General features: G+C 47.9%; 3 protein-coding genes across 3 annotated transcripts; 2 read left to right on the forward strand and 1 right to left on the reverse strand.

The window, feature by feature from the left end:
- Window positions 1-309: 309 nt before the first annotated feature.
- On the reverse strand, window positions 310-1,999 carry DFJ58DRAFT_845704 (uncharacterized protein; the record flags this gene model as incomplete). The annotated part of the gene is made up of 10 exons (XM_041393185.1): window positions 310-555; window positions 711-774; window positions 840-967; window positions 1,206-1,321; window positions 1,479-1,613; window positions 1,664-1,723; window positions 1,785-1,786; window positions 1,838-1,839; window positions 1,902-1,933; window positions 1,987-1,999. 10 exons carry the CDS (start codon window positions 1,997-1,999, stop codon window positions 310-312), a joined length of 798 nt encoding a protein of 265 aa, XP_041238629.1.
- Window positions 2,000-7,954: 5,955 nt separating this feature from the next.
- Window positions 7,955-11,031, forward strand: DFJ58DRAFT_845706 (uncharacterized protein; the record flags this gene model as incomplete). Its single annotated transcript, XM_041393186.1, has 7 exons — window positions 7,955-8,332; window positions 8,369-8,646; window positions 8,992-9,188; window positions 9,439-9,637; window positions 9,764-9,898; window positions 10,181-10,436; window positions 10,606-11,031. The coding sequence occupies 7 exons, from the start codon at window positions 7,955-7,957 to the stop codon at window positions 11,029-11,031; spliced, it is 1,869 nt and encodes a 622-aa protein (XP_041238630.1).
- Window positions 11,032-17,957: 6,926 nt separating this feature from the next.
- DFJ58DRAFT_812304 (uncharacterized protein) lies at window positions 17,958-18,490 on the forward strand. The gene is given in 5 exon segments (XM_041391534.1): window positions 17,958-18,035; window positions 18,064-18,111; window positions 18,274-18,337; window positions 18,357-18,407; window positions 18,427-18,490. The coding sequence occupies 5 exon segments, from the start codon at window positions 17,992-17,994 to the stop codon at window positions 18,481-18,483; spliced, it is 264 nt and encodes an 87-aa protein (XP_041238631.1). The 5' UTR covers window positions 17,958-17,991; the 3' UTR covers window positions 18,484-18,490.
- Window positions 18,491-18,941: the final 451 nt, after the last annotated feature.

An 18,941-nucleotide genomic window follows, 5' to 3' on the forward strand; every position in this document is an offset into this window, starting at 1 on the left:
CGCTCCACGCCCATAGTACCTATTATACAAGGAGGCGTCACTAGTCACTGAGTTCTCCTTGCGTTTCGGGTCTCCTTACGAGACGCGGCCTCAGGTGCGTTGCTCTTACCTTTTCATGCCATCCGCTCATCACCTCACTCGCCACAATCTCAGCCTACCCAACACTTTCGATCAATTCCTAATGCCTATATCAATGCATCCTCTGCAAACGCGACAAGTCCCAATACCTGCAGTTCGGCATGTTACCGTTAATACCAACACCAACATCGTTTGTTCCTCTGTCCAAAGTAGTACTCCAATACCCATGACCTACTCCATAAGCATAACCAACTGCACAAATGCGAGTTTAGTCGGTCCGCCTGTGCCCGCGCACTTCTCGCCATTCCCCCTCGTTATCCCAATTTCGAATGCAGTTGATGGCACCTGCAGTACTGGATCCGCTTGGGACCCTAATCGACGAGTCACGGTCCTGCTAGAGGTACTCTGTGCATTGGAGCAGTTAGGATGAACAAGGGTGCTGAAAGGGTCTACAGGCGCCACTTCAGTGGTCGAGTACTTTTGGAAACAGCCATCTTTCAGCGATGGCATCAAGAACGAACAGACTTCCACCAGCCGAGACGATCTTGTGAGATTGAGTACGAGAACATCAGCGTTGGGTTCTCTACTCATAGTTCGCCAAAAGCTTTTGTATGACCTACTTCGCAACTTACATAAATAAGTACCACGACAAAATCTGGAATAAATACAAGGAATTCTGCTGCTGCCTGCATAGTACTACCCGCCCATCGCAAATCAATCATATCGAGCATCTCCTGCGCTACACACTACTGCTAGTTGACACGTGGACACGCTCCTCAAAAGCGATTGAAGTCATAGCAGTTGCTGTATCAGAGTTTGCCACGAGCTCAGCGTGATATTCTCGAACACCAAGGATGAGGCGTGGTCCCAGCACAAACGTCTGCACGATCTGGCATATTTCAATGAGACAATTATAAATCTGCGTGTCCAGGGAATATATGTCCTATAGAAATCTTGAATCATGGTCGCACGTAGAGGTCGGTGACAGATCAACATACCGCCAAGAGTGTTGGAGAGAATAAAACAATATGGAAACAAGAAATAGCCAGAAAACTAGCACGTGCAACACTTCAGCGGAACAAGAGAACCACGTTCACATTATGAGCTCACCTCGCAAAGTAACTCACATGAGTTTTCATTAACACTGTGAAACAGTCCCCGATAATACCACTTGTTGAGTGTCGTCGCAGTTCACGGAAGTGTTTTACAGCACTCCACACCGCGAGGCACAGTGCAACGACCTCTCATACAGTGCCAAGTATCCAAGTCATGGAAGCCAGAAATATGGAATCTCCCGATCCGTCGATCGTGCACTGATAGGTGCCGGAGAGAATGTATTCCTCTGGTATTTGTCAATGAGCCTGATGCACTTGAACATTTCATACATAATTAAAGCTTACCCCCTGAAATATGTATCGTCGTTATTGCGATCATCACTGCGTTGGCGATTGTGATGGCCAGAAAGCTGACAACGAGAAATATCAGCACTTTTCTGGATCGCTGATACATGGCATGTAACCGAGCAATCATGATGACTTGCAGGAATGTTTCAGTCAAGTCAATATCACAGTGGCGTATAGCTCACCGCCCAGCATTACCTCTACAACGTTACCCGTCCAATCATATACGTCGAATATGACAGGGCCTGACAAATCCAGCAACAATAGTTATCAGCTTCAGAAGATTACAGGGTCGAACAAACTCACAACTGTGGGAGTCGTTATGTTGAATCAATGAATTGCTCGAGAATATCACTCACCCCTGCATGACAGTTCAGTTGTTGGGACGGAAATGGACTCGAGACATCAGTGTGGAATACTCACTGCATCTGTTGTCGAAATTGTTGGAACACTGCCTGTATGCCGCCCGTCATAAGAAAGAAACAGAGCCTTATGCGAGGAGACATACCCAGGATGTACATCCTGATTGTGAGAGATGAGTAATGAGCGCAACATCAATGGCTTAAACCTCCAAACGTACACAGCATATCCGATTCCAGCATAGCGCACCTAGGATAGTCGGCAAAATTTGGACTTGCTAAGCGTATATATTGACAGAAAGGATACATACACCCAGATAGAGAAAGGTCATCAAGGACCAGCGTTGTCTCTGCCGTGAAACAAGTTGTATTTTCACGTCGTTCTCTTGATGTGGAAGTCCGCTCACCCAGATCAGTTCAACCTATAACACAATTCTGAGTGAGTTGGCTGCCCCTAGTAATGGATCGACGTACTTCTTCGTCCAAACGTAAGCACTGAGAATACCATAAGGATATCAGTGGTCATTTCATACTCAGTCTTGCTCACCCCAATCGTACATTATCCCCGGCAGAGGTAGCGACTGTAAAACCGCAGCCAAGGTTAATCGAGTTATCAACGTCGTCATGTGGCTGAATCTCCACAAACCTATAAAATAGCTGTAATCATGCTCGCATTGATGAGCTGGCCACCAAATGGGATCATTCAAGACCTACAGTCATACTATTAGAAGATGGGAGTGAGTGAGCGGAGGAACTTTGTGGATGTATAACGATCGCATTCGTGCTTGATATACCACAATCCAGCGCCTTAGCATTACCAAAGTGAGATTTGAGGGATAAATGGATTCAGCATGAATTCCATTAGGAAGACAATGTGCATCCAGGGATACCGATGGGATCAAGGTAGAAGTTGTTGGTGAGATCGCAAAGCAGCGACTCGCGTGGAATGTTGGAACGCCGCAAAAGATCGGAGAACTCTTCGTGATTTCGCCAGTGCGATCATCGGAGTATTCTTTTGGTAATTGGTATTCTTGGTAGTCGAGTGAGGGGTTCGACCTCGACTCATCAATGACATTAAAACGACGCCCAAGTTGACTGCAGGTAACCTCGTGACAGACATTGTCAATTACGACGCAAAAACCTTTCTTCTAATTATGTACACGCTGATTAGTACAAATGCGACCAAAGTACATACATGCGTCGTATCGAATTCCCTGTCATAAAACACGATGAACGTGTGTAGCGACGAGCTCGGCAGTCTTGCAAAGAAAGTGGGAAGTTGTACAAAGAACTTGAAAGAAGGGGCAAATGGCACGGTTGTCCAAAAGAGGAAGGGGTTGTTGTACAACGAAAGAACGATCAAGTGATGTGAACAGGAACGCTGGCAGTAGGAACGAAAGCGATGACTGCCGGTGATCGTGCACGCTTTGAATGCGAAGTTGATGAATGTATTATGGCTCCAGTTTGGTGGTTCATATGTAAGCAATGGCGTGATCGGATGGATGCAATGATGAATAGATAGATGAAGGTTGTCGACGAGCTTGAGAAGCGAATAGCCGGTTGGGAGAAAGAGAATCAGAGAGAAATCTGCCGTTCATTACATGAAGGAAGAATTTGCTGCATCCGTAAAAAATTCCGTGCCAGAGAGATGCAGCGATCGATATTGATGAGATCAAGAAACCGAAAGATAGGGAATGTGAACTGCGCGTTTCCTGAGATGAGCGAGAGCGACAAGCAACCGCTTAAAGAGGAGAACGAAGGAGTGCGCAAGCGTGCATTATCTTGCATGATGTCGAACGAAGGAGCGAGTTTGTGGGCGTCCTAAGAAAGAAGGAATGAAATATGGATTGTCAGCATACACAAGGTGAGGGACATTCAAGATATACCTTTGACAATTGGCAAACAAAAAACACCGCTCAGGCCTCAGGAGTGAAGGCGTGGGTGATGAGACAGGCGGAAGAGATATTAAGAGGGAGTTTCAAGTGGGGTGGAGGCGAACAGGACAAACAGAAGATAAACGGAAACAAGGTACTGAAACCAGGTCAGTTTTCAAACAGACGACAGGAAGAGACGATTTGAAAATATGAGACGCAATTGTACATGCTATGCATGAGAAGGAGTCTGTAGAGTAGAAGAAAAAAAGAACCTGTTGAAAGACACGGTCTGATGACTGAAACAAAGGAATAAGTGGAGCAGAGGAATAAACGGGAGTGCAGAACGTCGAGTTGGAATTGGAGAAATCCGAATGTAGGTCTGTAATGCATTGCGCGTTGATAAACTAGGTATCGAGGGAGCATGTTAACGTCCTGTTGGACGACGCAGGTGAGTAGGGTGCCGGTGCAGATGGTGTACAGTATGCTCGTGTGGTTACAGGGCCCGCCTGATTTCAAATTATCAGCAGCACGCGCAATCTTGTCAAGAAGGTCACTTGGGTGAAAAAGACTCGGATGAGAACCGGTAGCGCGTCCATTTTGGGTCGATCACCCCTAGTATCTTGCTCCTTGGCGTCGTTTCTGTTTGCTTTTGAACTCCGCCATTATGGACTCACTCACGCGGTTTGCCCACTATCTCGCGAAACGAATATAACGATGTTTTCATTCGGGCACGTCATGAGTACTTGAGTACCAACTCGATCGTTACCCAGTCGTGCCTGCCAAATCTTCAAGCTGATCAGCTGTTTCATTTTGCATTCGATTACCAGCTGCCATACCCTTGCACACTTGGGTGTGTCGAACATGGGTTATCAACGTTAACCACTATGTAAGATTGGCCCAACGCAGATTTCAGATTCGCAGGTCCACTAGCCAACCTTGGTGTGTCACTTTCACTGATATAACCAATCATAACAAATATCGTATTTGTGCCTACTTCAGCTTTATTCAGCCTCCCCTTTTCACCCTACTGGCGTCTCATCCTACTGCTCATTTTACCCCACTCAACATACCCTCAACTTTCCTTGCCATTTGCTTCAACGCACCATCAGCCAGCATATAAGGCCTGAGGCCTGAAGGTGGGCAACTCCACACGTCCTTGGTATTCATTTCATGAGATTCTTGCTATGAGCGGACATAATAACAAAGTTCCTTCCTCCCTCACACTCGCAGGACTCGACGCGTCTGCCAACGTCGACTCCAAGAGACATCGCATGTCAGCCGTCCAAGTGTTATCATCCGACAATTCTGTAGCATGAAGCGATACTGTGACCTTGTAAAGACTTCCACAGAGACTTGCGAACGTGTTTACAATACTCATTGTTCCTTTGCAGATCGCCGTATGTTGTAGTTCATTCTTAGATTTAGGAATGTTTGATGCATATACGCAGGCCACACACGATTTACTAAACATCCAACAGGTAAGATTGTCTCTGACATGGCCGATGCGGTAGGGAACTTACACTTCGTCCTAGGCCAGTATCTGGCTGACCATTCTGACTGTGTCTTCACTCTCATCAACCTGGTGTAGGCCCGTTTTCAATGCCACATCTACAAGGATGCTCACAATTTGACTCTATTACATTTCTATGCTGCAATGCCTTCGCACTGCATTTCAACTTTGCAGTGTTACCCAGACCATCCCGTATCTCTGTCATCTCACCGAAGCGTTGATTTGGCGCTACAACAAAAAATGCACCGTCCCTGACATCCGCGAAGCCGCCCAACATGTATTTACGAACGTAGAGCGAACTTCACATACAAACACCACTACATGAACATATTTCCTTTAATATGAGCAGCATTCATGCCATCGACGAACTGCAGCTTGACCCTCTCGCCACTAGTACGCCAGTGAGTATATGTGACTCCTTCGACTTTAAGATTTTGAGCAAATGCTATTGTCTAATCGTTCTTCTTACTGCTTTGTGTGTTGTACACCGCGAAGTATCAGTTTTTGTCTAATGACACTTGGAAAGTAGTTCCGAGTCGGACCATCCAGTATACTCGCTAGTTTCTCTCTTTTCGCCCTCATCCCAATTTCAATGTTGATGGCATTGGAGCATTGGATTCACTTGGCTTTAATGAAGATGAAGCAGGCTGATCAACTAGCCAAAGTTCTGCTAGAGCTACTCAGTGCATAACCCTGGAGAAGCTTGGATGAACGGTAGTGCTGAAAAGGTCCACAGGTACCACTTGAATGGTCGAGTAATTCTCCAAATTCCTGGAAACAGGCATCTTCCAGCAATGGCAATAGGAGCGAACAGACTTCCACCAGCCGCTACGATCTTGACAAGGCTAGTGAGATCAAGCGCATGAACCTCAGCGTCGGAGAGAGACCCCTACTCATAGTTCACCAAAAGCTCTTTACAATCCAGCGCTTACATCGCCCAACTGAGACTTGACTCGGATGATAACTGATTGATAGAAGTATGTGAATTCCAGTAGAAAGACAATGTGCATCCAGGGAAACCGATTGGATCAAGTTAGAAGCTGTTGGTGAAATCGCAAAGCAGTGACTCACACAGCATATTTGAATGCTGTAGAAGATCGATCAGAGAACAGTTTGTGATTTTGACAACGTGCTATGTAGTGCGATATTCGGGGCGTTCTTGGCATTGCTATGTTTTGTCCAACAAAGACACTGCCATAGAAGATCATAGATCTAACACAGGTTTGAACAACGCCCAAGTACTTGTGAAGACGTTTTCTCTCAACGTTAGCAATGTTCTTCCTTGAAATTCACTCTACTCACTCGATGACGATGCTCAGTCACAACACTGAGCGAAAATCCACAACCTTTTTCTAATTCATGTGTGCACACATAAAATGCGACCACAAGTATATACATGTGTCGTATCCAGCTTCCTGTCATAGAATATCATCAACAGGTGAGGCGACGAGGGCAGTCGTACTGAATTGAAAGAAGTGGGAGGTCGTATAAGTCGGAATGGGGCGTCTGGGACGCGATGAACAGAAAAGTCAGAAGTTTTGAACAGACCACCTTCAGCATCCACGTGCATGTCACAGGAACTTGCGAGGGCTACAGTGGATGGCCGGCTCAGAGAAGACGAACACAGATGTTGAAACAGAAGTGCCGAACATTGAGTTGAAATTCGAGGACGCAGAAATATGGCTCTGGGAAGCGTTGATGAGCTAGGTGACGAAGGAGCAAGGAATGTTCCCAATTGGTGGAAAGTGTGCTCATCTCGATGAGAAAGGCCTTGGAAACGAATAGTAGTAAGACAAGTGGGTGGTAGGGGAGGGAAAACATACCGAGAAATGTTCTCCTTATAATTAATTTATGAAATTGATGCTACTCTTGTACATATCATGTCGAGCAGCGTCGTGATGATGGAAAGGAGTGCCTTTGGCACTGGGCAGGAATGATACCGCTGACTTTGAACTCCGATTTTAGTTCCAGAACGTCATCTCAGGGAACCCGCTCGATCGTTGCGTAGCCATATCTTGAATATATCGGCCAAAGCTCAGCGCTCGCCAGCGCCAACACAAGTGATTGGGTATCTCATCTTGCATTCGATCAGCTGCCCATACTCCTGCACACTGCGACGGCACATTTACGTGTAAGAGGTGTAAAGCCTTTATTGGGGCACTCATTCCCAAGATTGTTATGTCCTCGTGTCCATTATCACTGAAAGGAAAACGGAAGGAAGGATACATACTATTTTAAGAAATCAAGTTTGAAGGGGTTCGCTGAGCAAGCAGGTTTCGAAAATCGAAATAAGCGCACCGTAGTTGTCAACATGCCGCTGTCTGCGCTCTGGAGTTGTTACGCTCGTCAAAAGCAGACATCGTATATTGGTCCTAACAACCAATATACTCGTCGGCATCCTCCTCATTCCTTCACCTTCCTTTCTTTTCCTTAGATTACTTAAGACACGATACCCTACAGTATATAAAGCCTCGTTTACTTACTGGCAGGGTAGTTGATCCTTTCCCCACCGAATACCATTTAGTTCGGACAGTTCTCCCTCGTTCGAAACCTAAGTTTATTCACTCGAAGTCAACTCTTACCGTGTGAACACTTTACAAGTGCCACATATTTTGAACTTCCTTAAATCTAAATCTACCTCTATACTACGGTTGCTGCCCTCAAAGGACTGATCACCCTTTGAAACGACGACCCTTCTCACTACCCCCTATCACCCAACAACTTCCCCCAACAATGTTGACAAAAGAAAATGTACCTGGTACCTATCTGCTTGGCTCCCTGACCCCAACAGGCGGGTTGAGCCTCGATGCGGGCGCTCTCCACCTCGGTGTTGAGAGCGCATGGACTCGCAATGAGTTGATCATTGCTGGAGCCGAGAGATCGAGCAGTAGGGGGGCTGAACCCCCGACTATTGACCAACTCTCCACAGATTCGTGGATGGGTGCTCTGGGAGCCCCATCCAAAGCAAGCACCCTGTCCTTGAAGGGTGGCAAAAATGCAGGCATCACACCTGATGATGGCAAGGGCTCTGCCGCCATGAGCATTAGCCCGTTGCTAGGCAGTGTGGACGGGTTGCACACCTCCCACATCAAGCCTCACATACATAGAAATGTAAAATTTAACGCCATCAATGACAATATCAGCTAGTTTGACTTACCTAACGACGGTGACCTCGGTGAAGTCCCTGAGTTCCCAGTACTGAACCCAATAGTGTCAGTCCCCTCTACTCCCAGGATTCCCGCTGAGTTAAAGGGAAAGGGTATTGACCCAGCTGAAATTCCCCACAACAAGGGTAACAATGACCTTGACCCTAATGACTGGTTCAATCAGTGGTCTGACCTGGATGAACAAGTAGCTAAGCTAAGCAAACCTGGCCCAGGAGAATTGGAAGATTCCCTCCAAGGGCTTTGGGACGATAACAACAGGTGTGAATCAGTCCATGTCCAGAACCTAGCCTTATGACGGTTCCACAAGGTGGCTAAAGAGGATATAAAAGAGCACCTGTCGCGAATCGACATGCTCCAAGAACAAGTCCGTGGGCTAGAAAAGCTCGTGATCCAGAATCAGTTGCGGGAAGACGAAGCCCGTCAATGAGTGACAGATACTCACTCTGCCCCAACTACAAGCGGACCCCAACCTGCTGCTCCTCCTGAACCAATTAAGCCTGGAAAGACCAAGACCTTGACGAAGGTCAGAGGAGACTCTCCAAGAGCGAAAACCATAGAGAGCTCTCGGTTCCAATGAGCCTCCTCTGTACTGCCTACCGGTAGCTCCGTTAAACGCGCCATGATGGGAACTTCTCCCACAGACACTTACCCTAGTGACTTGGATTCTTCGTCCTCAGATGAAGACGAGCTTTTGTCCACTGAATCTGAAAATGATCAGTTGAATAAGGGAGGTACTAAGAAATCCGCGACCCCGTCCAGGCCCAACATACCGGAAGAAGACTATGGAGTCGACTTCTTATGTATCGTTAGAACCTGATTTGGATCATGATAGTGACTCACCCAAAACAAAACGAGCCAAATGTGTTGCTCGGCGTGACTATCGAGCTAAACTGAACCTCTTAAAGTACCAGCAGAGCTTCATTAAAAACGAGCCTCCATTCACATACAATGGAGAGGCGAATGCTACTACTTTTAAGAAATGGGTTAGAGAAGTCCGCGAATGGAAAGACTGAGCTAGACTGACCACGGCACAATCCCTCCGTATGATAGGCAAGTACCTGGGAGGTCAACCTTACAGATTCTTCGAGAGAGACATCCTTGACCTTAAGAAAGGGTACTCCCTAACGGAGTTCTTCGAACAACTGTTCGACTACATATTCCCGCCTGACTTCCGGATGCTGCAATGTCAGAAGTTCTTAGACTGTAGACAGGACGGCAAATTCACTGTCCGAGACTATCTAAGACGCCTGTGAGACCTTGCTGAAACAGCCGGAGACATTGACAAAAGAGAGATAGTGCATCAGTTTTGGACGCACTGCAAACCCTATATCAAAGCGTCCTTAGTAGACAAAGGATATGAACCAAATTCTGTCAGCCTCGATACGATTGAGAAGAAGGCCCTGTGTACCGAGCGCGCTTTCCTAGAGAACTCTCGCGACCCCAACGTATTACTCGCGTTGAACCCCACTGCAGCCGCGGGGATCGCCAGCCAGAGTGCAAGGAATGAAAGGTGACCTAGAAACAACTTCAGACCTCGATGAACTGACATAAGGGAACGTACCTCCTCCATATCAGCTAATGCTGTTCACTCCTCTGGTGACCAACCTGGGAGGACTAGGAGAAGGGACCACCGCGGGACTCAACAACCTGCCCCTCTACGGACATCTGGGAACCCACCTAAGAAAAGTGCTGATGAGATAAAGCGCCTGAGAGACAACGATCAGTGCTTTGAATGTGAGCAGAGAGGACACTTAGCTATAGATTGCCCTAAATGCCATAGGCTGCCTTACAGACCCCAGTCAAAGGTCTCTAACCTCCAAGTACATTCGGTAACTGTGACAGACACAGATATCAGAGCAGCAGCAATAGAAGAAGGCGTCGCCCACGGCCTGTACGGCATGGCTGTCAGCCTAGACGAGCCGTCAGAATTTGATGCTGCAAAGAGGTTAATAGTCATTTCCCGATCTCTGGCTCTCCTGCGCCTCGCAGTACCCCTACCTACAGATGAGCTCCATGACCCCTTGTATGATCCCTATGGGAAGGACCAGGTTTAGCCTATCGATGCACAGAGGCCCAAACACCTTCCTCCTGTCTGATAAACACAACTACGACGATTATGTCGTCTACTTTGAGCAGTTGTGTGACCCTACTTTTGACATAGTAGCTTGGTTAATCAATCTCAAACTAACGTTCTGTCAAGACCTAATACGTACCAAGTCTTCCTTCAAACCGACCTGGGGTAGTGTAGTTTGCGACTCCTCGTGGGTATCTTCCTGCATGAAATGTCTAGAGGACATCCCTGTGAGGAAACCCGTGGAGGTCCTGGTTAACTCTGAGGATTGGGACTCTGAGTCAGCATGGGAGACCACAAACAGCGAAGACACTACCAGTGAGTACTCTTCCTGGGAGAAGATTGAGGAGGACGACGTCCCCGTCCTTGTTGATTATGAGACGTCCGACAGTGAGGACGTCATTGACACTGCTAGCAACTCCGTGACCGAAGAGGACGGTGACCCTGATGGACCTATGTTCTCGTTTCTGGACCCCAGTGAACTCCTTGAAGCTGAAGAACCGGCTAATGAGCTGTATTGCGCTGGCAACTCGAAACAAGCCGACCTACCCGATCTTCGATCTCTCCAATGACAGGCTGCTCGTCCTAAAGGCACGATGAGGATATTACCCCTGCTCCATTGTAGTGGTCGTCCACGTGAACGGACGTCCTTGCAGAGCCCTTCTCGACTCCTGGATCCCTGACTGACTTCATCTCAAGTACGGTCGTCGACCAACTAAAATTGAGATACGACTTACTGGAGAAACCCATCCCACTACAACTAGCCGTCTCCGGGTTGAGGAGCGTAGTTAAATCTACAACCACCAGTTGACTTGAAGTACCAGGACATATCAGGACCACGTACCTTCGACATCACAAACTTGGAAGCATATGACGTCATCCTAGGGATGCCGTTCCTATATCAGCATCAAGTGCTGCTGGGATTTAACCCTCCGGAAATCAAGATCTGGAGCATCCTGCCTCTCCCTAATCCGAGGCGCGCAAACTCAAGTCCTTGAGCTCAAGGAATCGAGCCCAGAATCAGACTTGATAATGTCATACAGATGGGAATTGTCAGAGTACGCCAAAGACATCTGTAAGGAAGCCATTGAGACACCGCTTCCACCCTTAAGAGCTATTAACCACGTCATACCTTTAATTGATGATGACCAGGTTTATTCCTGGCGTCAGTCTAAGTGCCCAGAAGCCATGCGCTCACTTTGGAGAGCCAAACACGATGACTATGTGCGAATGGGCCGTTGGGAATTCTTTAGTGGCTCGAACACCGTACCTATGATCATGATGAAGAAAATCACAAAGGATGGCTCACTTAAGTTACGTACCGTCCTCGATACCCGGCAACGGAATAAGAACACCCGGAAATTAGCATCTCCCTTACCTGATATCGAGACGATCCTTCGAAATGTCTCGTTGCACCCATACCTGTTCTCTCCTTGACGGAAAGGACGCATACGAGCAAATCCGGGTCGTACCTGAGGACGTACACAAAACCCTATTTGCTACCCCTGACGGAACAATGATCAGTCATGTAATGCAGATAGGGGATTGTAACGCTGGAGCAACTTACCAGTCACTAATGAACCATATCTTTGGTCCTCATTTAGGAGTATTCATGGACGTGTACCTTGATGACATCGTGATCTACTCTGACACCGCCGAGGATCATGTCAGGCACGTCAAGATTGTTATTGATACCTTGAGAGAAAACCAGTTTTACCTTAGTGAACACAAGTTGCAGTTCTTCAAGACCGAACTCTCCATCCTAGGCCACGTTATAGACGAGGGAGGAATCCGTCTAGACCCACATAAGGTCGATAAGATTGTGAGCTGGAAAACTCCTACCTCGAAAGAGCTCTTGATGCAATTTATCGGCTCGGTAGGGTATCTTGCTTCCGGATGTGAGGGTGTGCGTGTTGACATGCAACACCTCTCCAAAGTTGCGGCTCAAACGACCAAGTGGACCTGGAACCCCACTGATCAGAGAGCCTTCGACCTAGTGAAAGCATGCGTCGAAACGCACCGTAATGTAAGGCGTAAGGCCCTTGACCTCCCTTCTGCTCTAAATGGGATGACACTGGTCAACCTAACCACCGATGCATCTCTCACCGGCGCGAGTGGGGTCCTGTCTCAAGGCAACGACTTGCCAAAGGCGGACATCATCGCCTTCTGGTCCGGGAAATTTAACTCGGCGCAGCAAAACTACCCTGTTCATGAACAGGAACTCTTAGCCATTGTTGAGTCCCTTAAACGATTCCGGCACTTACTCATAGGCTTAAGGTTCAGAATCTTCACCGATCACAAAGGCCTGGAGTGGATTGCCACCCAAAGCAAGCTATCTCCCTAGACAGGCACGCTGGCTTGAAGCTTTGAGTGAGTTCGACTTTGAGGTGATTTACGTACCGGGCGCAGAGAACACCCTGGCAGATGCACTCTCCCGCATGTATAGCAACGAGCCTCACGGCACTGTGAGAGCACTTAGTGAGTATGTTAGCATTGAGGAAGACGACGCACCACAAGCACTTCTCCTAAACTTCGTGACCACCCCTATCTATACTGGAACCCCCTTGTTCCTAGGCGCGACTGAGGCTCGACAGTCTGCTCAGCATTGCTCAAGCCCAGGTCAGCAGTAACCCACTGGGTGGTGTGACTCCACCCGCAAACCAACAGCATAACGTGCGCGCCGCTGATGCCCCAGTCAAACTGCTGAGTGACCTCAAACCAATGTCTGATGGAGACACTGTGCCTCCAGTGTACCTGGACACATATTATCCCCTTGGGGTACCAGAGAGTGCGACCGCGCCAGAGGGCGTGACCTTCTGAACATGTCGCTGAGAACGTCATGAGATCGCTTAAAAAGGACGATGTGAGATCACATACCGCCCGAAGTAACGTGCCAGGAGAGCCTCTCAACAGACCTGTGGCCCACCAACAGATGGTGGGAAGAACTCCTGCACACACCAGTCCTGGGAAAGGACTGGCACCAGGAGAGCCAGGGAAGAAAGTCAAGAGAGTAATCCTGAAGGTTGGAACCCCATCAGCATCACTGGAGGGCGGGAATAGAGCTAGCAAGGAAAACTCACCTCCTAGACCTGCGCTGACCCACCATGTACCTGCTCCAACAACTAGTGCCACACAAGCCGCAGACGGAAAGCCTAGCATAAGTGAATCACACAAACCAAGTCCAAATGCAGTCAACAAGGACCTGCAAGTTCACGTGGCACCTGACGTCAACGAACCAGGTGCAAACATGGACCTACAACGTCACGTGACCACTGACGTCACTGAACCAAAGCAGGACGTTCAACAAAGAAACAACGCTGAAGACCTACTTGAGTGTCCACCTACCCTAACTGACGTTATATCACTCGGTGATCCGTCAACAGATATTCATGCGAGCATTGTTAATAAATACGCCGAGGACCCATTCTTTGCTAAAATCCTTGAGAACCCCGCCGCCTTTAAGAACTTTGAGGTTAGTAACAGCAGGGTCTTCATGAAAGACAAAGGAAAGAGGATTCTATGCATCCCAGATATCCGTCTCGGCGAGCGACGCATCAGAGAGGTGTTAATCTCCCATGCACACTCCATCCTTGCTCACCTTGGACCACACAAGACGCTACTGTACCTTCACAAGATTGTTTGGTGGAAAAGCATTTCCTCGGATGTAGACGCATTCTGTAAGTCATGCCCGACCTGTCAAGTCGCTAAACCCTCAAACCACCTACCATACAGCCTTCTAGAGACCCTAGAAGTTCCCTCACGCCCATGGGAAACTGTGGGTATTGATTTTGTTGGTCTGTTACCCGAGTCCAAAACCCTCAACGGCATTTTCGACATGATTCTGGTCGCCATCGACCACCTCACCTCAATGGTCCACCTGACCCCGACGAAACAGACCTATCACGCTAAAGATATAGCCAAGGTCCTGTTTAACGCTGTGTATAAACTACATGGGATGCCCTTGAACTTAGTAAGTGATGAAGGACGCAACAATGTCAGCCCACGACGCAGTCATTGCTGCCCAGGTGAAGAGCACCTCTAGCGCTAACCAGAAGCGCAGACAATCCCTGTTCGTTGAAGGGGACCTCATCTACCTCTCGACGGAAAACCTATCACTCCCAAAGGGCCATGCTCGTAAGCTCTCACCTAAGTTTATTGGCCCCTTCTGCATCTTCAAAGACTACAAGAACAACTCATTCTTGTTAGATCTACCCTCAGAGCTTAAACAGTGAGGCGTACACCCCGCGTTTCACGCCAACCTCCTTCGCCTCCATGTTCTGAACGACGACAGACACTTCCTGGGTTGCCAACTCCAGCAAATCGCTGATATCGGGATTTTGGAGGACTGGTCAGTCTCCCGAGTCTCGGATCACCACGGTCAAGAAACTGATGCACTTTTTAAAGCGGAATATACCTCTGGCAACCACATTTGGCTGCCCTACCACTCAATCTCACGTCTCGAGGCACTCAGGCAGTACCTTGAGGCCCTCGGGGTACCAGGGATACGCCACTTGCCCAAAAAGACCTTGCCTAACGCCTCAGATATTGCGCTCGCAATGGTTGACTCCTTTGAGGAGGCCCGTAATATTGTAAATTCCTCCGTGGGCCTCTTACTCAAGGATCTGACTGACTCACCCTTCGGATGACTCTCCGATACCCAGGCCTTAAAAGACGCCTGCCCAAGTCATCCTCAATCCCCCTCTTCTCAACCCTTGCCGATGTCACTCCCTACCCCTGATCCTATGATGGTTGATGCTCCCCCCACCCTTAGCGAGGCTGGTGAGCTCCCCAGCTTCACTCGTCACGAGACTTCCTCTCATCAAGGACACGGTGGTTGTTGCCATAGAGGACATTGTGGTCGAGGCCACCCTTCATACCCTGGAGAGTCTAACACGGACACTCTTCAGGCGTTTACCCAGTTCTTCCGAGCTGAGGCACAGGCTAGTAAGCTTCCTGTGTTTGTTAAGCCTAGGCATCATGCTTATCGCAGAAACCCTCATTATTCAGAGGAGTTGGCCACAAGTAAAGAAGCTCATGCCTTTGAACAAAAAGTTCGCGCTGAACGCGCACGCGAACTTTCCCATCGTCAATACTCCCATAGGACTAAGCACTTGACCTTGGATAATCGTGCACCTGGACGCCACCCCTCCCATCATTCTCACCCTGCTCCTCCCAGGGCAAAGAAATCTCCCATACCTCTTCCTGCCACAGCAGCTCAAGTGATCGCCGCTGTAACTGCCAGCCGCACCTGCTTCCCCTCCTGCAACTACGGTACCTACTACTACTGCCCCTATTGACCCTGGGGCTGATATTGACTCACTCATCGCTGAGTCTGAAGCAATGGATCTTGAGGCAGAAGCGCGCCAACACAGATTCACTAATACTGAGGAGATGTTTGGTAGGGTGGTTATCATTAGCTATCTGGTGACAAACTTCCTCACCCTTCTTACCCTTCTAGCGGCCATGAACCTCCAGGCTGCCGCCGCGGCCCAGACCTAGCTCCCTTACTCACTCCACCCATGATAGAGGTCACCTTTAGCTGACCTGGAGGGCGTATGTTACGCTCGTCAAAAGCAGACATCGTATATTGGTCCTAACAACCAATATACTCGTCGGCATCCTCCTCATTCCTTCACCTTCCTTTCTTTTCCTTAGATTACTTAAGACACGATACCCTACAGTATATAAAGCCTCGTTTACTTACTGGCAGGGTAGTTGATCCTTTCCCCACCTGCATACCATTTAGTTCAGACAGTTCTCCCTCGTTCGAAACCTAAGTTTATTCACTCGAAGTCAACTCTTACCGTGTGAACACTTTACAAGTGCCACAGGAGTCTGCAGGCTGCAGCACGCTCCTGGAGCCTCGACTTCAGCTTCAAGCTTCAAATCGACAAAGCGAGTCTATTATTAGACTCAAGCCTGAGCTAGCCGCTCTGGCCAGAAGGAAACCTTGGCACACTTCACACCCATAGTACCTATGGCAGCAAAGAGGCGTCACTAGTCACTGAGTTCTCGTTGCGTTTCGGGTCTCCCTACGAGACTTGGCCTCAGGTGCGTTGCTCTTACCTTTTCATGCCATCCGCTCATCACCTCGCTCGCCGCAATCTCAGCCTACCCAACACTTCAATTCCTAATGCCTATATCAATTCCTCCTCTGAAAATGCGACAAGCCCCAATACCTGCAGTTCGGCATGTTACTGTATATACCAACACCAACATCAGTTTGTTCCTCTGTCCAAAGTAGTACTCCGATACTCGCGACCTACTCCATAAGCATAACCAACTGCACAAATACGAGTTTAGTCGGTCCGTCTGCGCCCGCACATTTCTCGCCATGCCCCTCCTTATCCCAATTTTGAATGCAGTTCATGGCACCTGCAGTACTAGATCCACTTGGGACCCTAATCGATGAGTCACAGTCCTGCTAGAGGTACTCTGTGCATTGGAGCAGTTAGGATGAACAAGGGTGCTGAAAGGGTCTACAGGCGCCACTTCAGTGGTCGAGTACTTTTGGAAACAGCCATCTTTCAGCGATGGCATCAAGAACGAACAGACTTCCACCAGCCGAGACGATCTTGTGAGATTGAGTACGAGAACATCAGCGTTGGGTTCTCTACTCATAGTTCGCCAAAAGCTTTTGTATGACCTACTTCGCAACTTACATAAATAAGTACCACGACAAAAATCTGGAATAAATAAGAACAAACTCTCCCGCTCCCTGTGTCCATTGCAAATCAATCATATCCAGCATTCCCTGTGCTACACATTACTGCTGGTTGTCACATGGACGTGCTCCTGAAAGGCAATTGAAGTCATAGCGGATGCTGTATCAGAGTTGGCCACGAGCTCAGCAGTGATATGCTCGAACACCGAGGATCAGGCGTGGTCCCAGCACAAACAACTGCACGAACTGGAATATCTCGGTGATACCTAGTATAAAGCTGAGTGTCCAGGTAATACATGTCCTATACAAATAATGAATCATGGCTACATGTAAAGGTCGGTGACAGATTCGGCGTACCACTGAGAGTGTTGGAGAGAATAAACTGATCTCGAAGCATGAGATAAGCAGAAAACTGGCATGCGCAAAACTTCAGCAGGACAAGAAAAATACATTCACATTATGAGCTCACCTTGCAAAATAACTCACATGAGTTTGCATTAGCACCACAAAACAGTCTCCGATGATACCACTTGTTGAGTGTCGTCAGCAGTTCATGGAAGCGTTTTATAGCAATCCACACTGCGAGACACAGTGCAACGACCTCCCATACAGTCCCAAGTATCCAAGTCATGGAAATCAGAAATACGGAATCTACTGCATAGGCAATAATGCACTGATAGGTGCCGGAGAGAATGTATTCCTCTGGTATTTGTAATGAGCCTGATGCACTCAAACACTTCATACATAATTGAAGCTTCACCCCCTGAAAACCGTACCATCGTCATTGCGACCATCACTGCGCTGGCGATTGTGATGGCCAGAAAGATGACAACTGAGAAATATCAGCACCTTTCTGGATCGCTGATACATGGCATGTAACCGAGTGATCATGATGACTTGCATGATGCTTCAGTCAAGTCAATATCACGGAGGCGTATAGCTCACCGCCCAGGATTACCTCTACAACGACATTCGTCCAATCATTTATGTCATATATGACAAGGCCTGACAAATCCAGCAACAATAGTTATCAGCTTCAGAAGAACACAGGCTCGAAACAAACTCACAACTGTGGGAGCCATTATGTTGAATCAACGAGTTGGTCGAGAATCTCACTCACCCCTGCATGGCAGTTCAGTTGTTTGGACAGGAATGGAAGGCATGAGTGTGGAATACTCACTGCATCTGTTATCAAAATAGTTGGAACACTGTCTGTATGCCGCCCGTCACAAGAAAGAAACAGAGTCTATACGAGGAGACATACCCAGGATGTACATCCTGATTGTGAGAGATGAGTAATGAGCGCAACATCAACGACTTAAACCTCCAAACATACACAGAAAATCCTATTCCAGCATAGCGCACCTAGGATAGTCAGCAAAGCTTGGACTTGCTAAGGGTAAATATTGCCAGTGAAGGAACATACACCGAGATAGAGAAAGGTCATCAAGGACCAGCATTGTCTCTGCCATGAATAAGTTGTATTTTCACGTTGTTCTTTAATGTGGAAGTCCACTCACCCAGATCAGTTCAACCTATAACACAATTCTAAGGGAGTTGGCTCCCCCAGTAATGGAATCAACGTACTTCTTGTCCAAACGTAAGCACTGAGAATACCATAAAGATATCAGTGGTCATTTCATACTTAGTCTTGCTCACCCCAATCGTACATTACCCCAGCACAGGCAGCGACTGTGAAACGCAGCCAAGGTTAATTGAGTTATCAATGTCGTCATGTGGCTGAATCTCCACAAACCTACAAAATAGCTGCTAATCATGCTCGCATTGATGTATGGCCACCAAATGGGATCATTCGAG

This window comes from Suillus subalutaceus (genome assembly GCF_016647625.1).
Source record: "Suillus subalutaceus strain FC151 chromosome Unknown DFJ58scaffold_145, whole genome shotgun sequence".
In the NCBI taxonomy this organism is placed as follows: domain Eukaryota; kingdom Fungi; phylum Basidiomycota; class Agaricomycetes; order Boletales; family Suillaceae; genus Suillus; species Suillus subalutaceus.

What these genes read in the sequence shown, in the direction of transcription:
- DFJ58DRAFT_812304 (XM_041391534.1), top strand. Translation starts at nt 17,992, where the DNA reads ATGGCATGTAACCGAGTGATCATGATGACTTGCATGATGCTTCA. An exon ending in ATGACTTGCATGATGCTTCA is followed by an intron (nt 18,036 to 18,063) that starts GTCAAGTCAATA and finishes GGAGGCGTATAG; the next exon opens with CTCACCGCCCAGGATTACCT. An exon ending in ACATTCGTCCAATCATTTAT is followed by an intron (nt 18,112 to 18,273) that starts GTCATATATGAC and finishes TTGTTTGGACAG; the next exon opens with GAATGGAAGGCATGAGTGTG.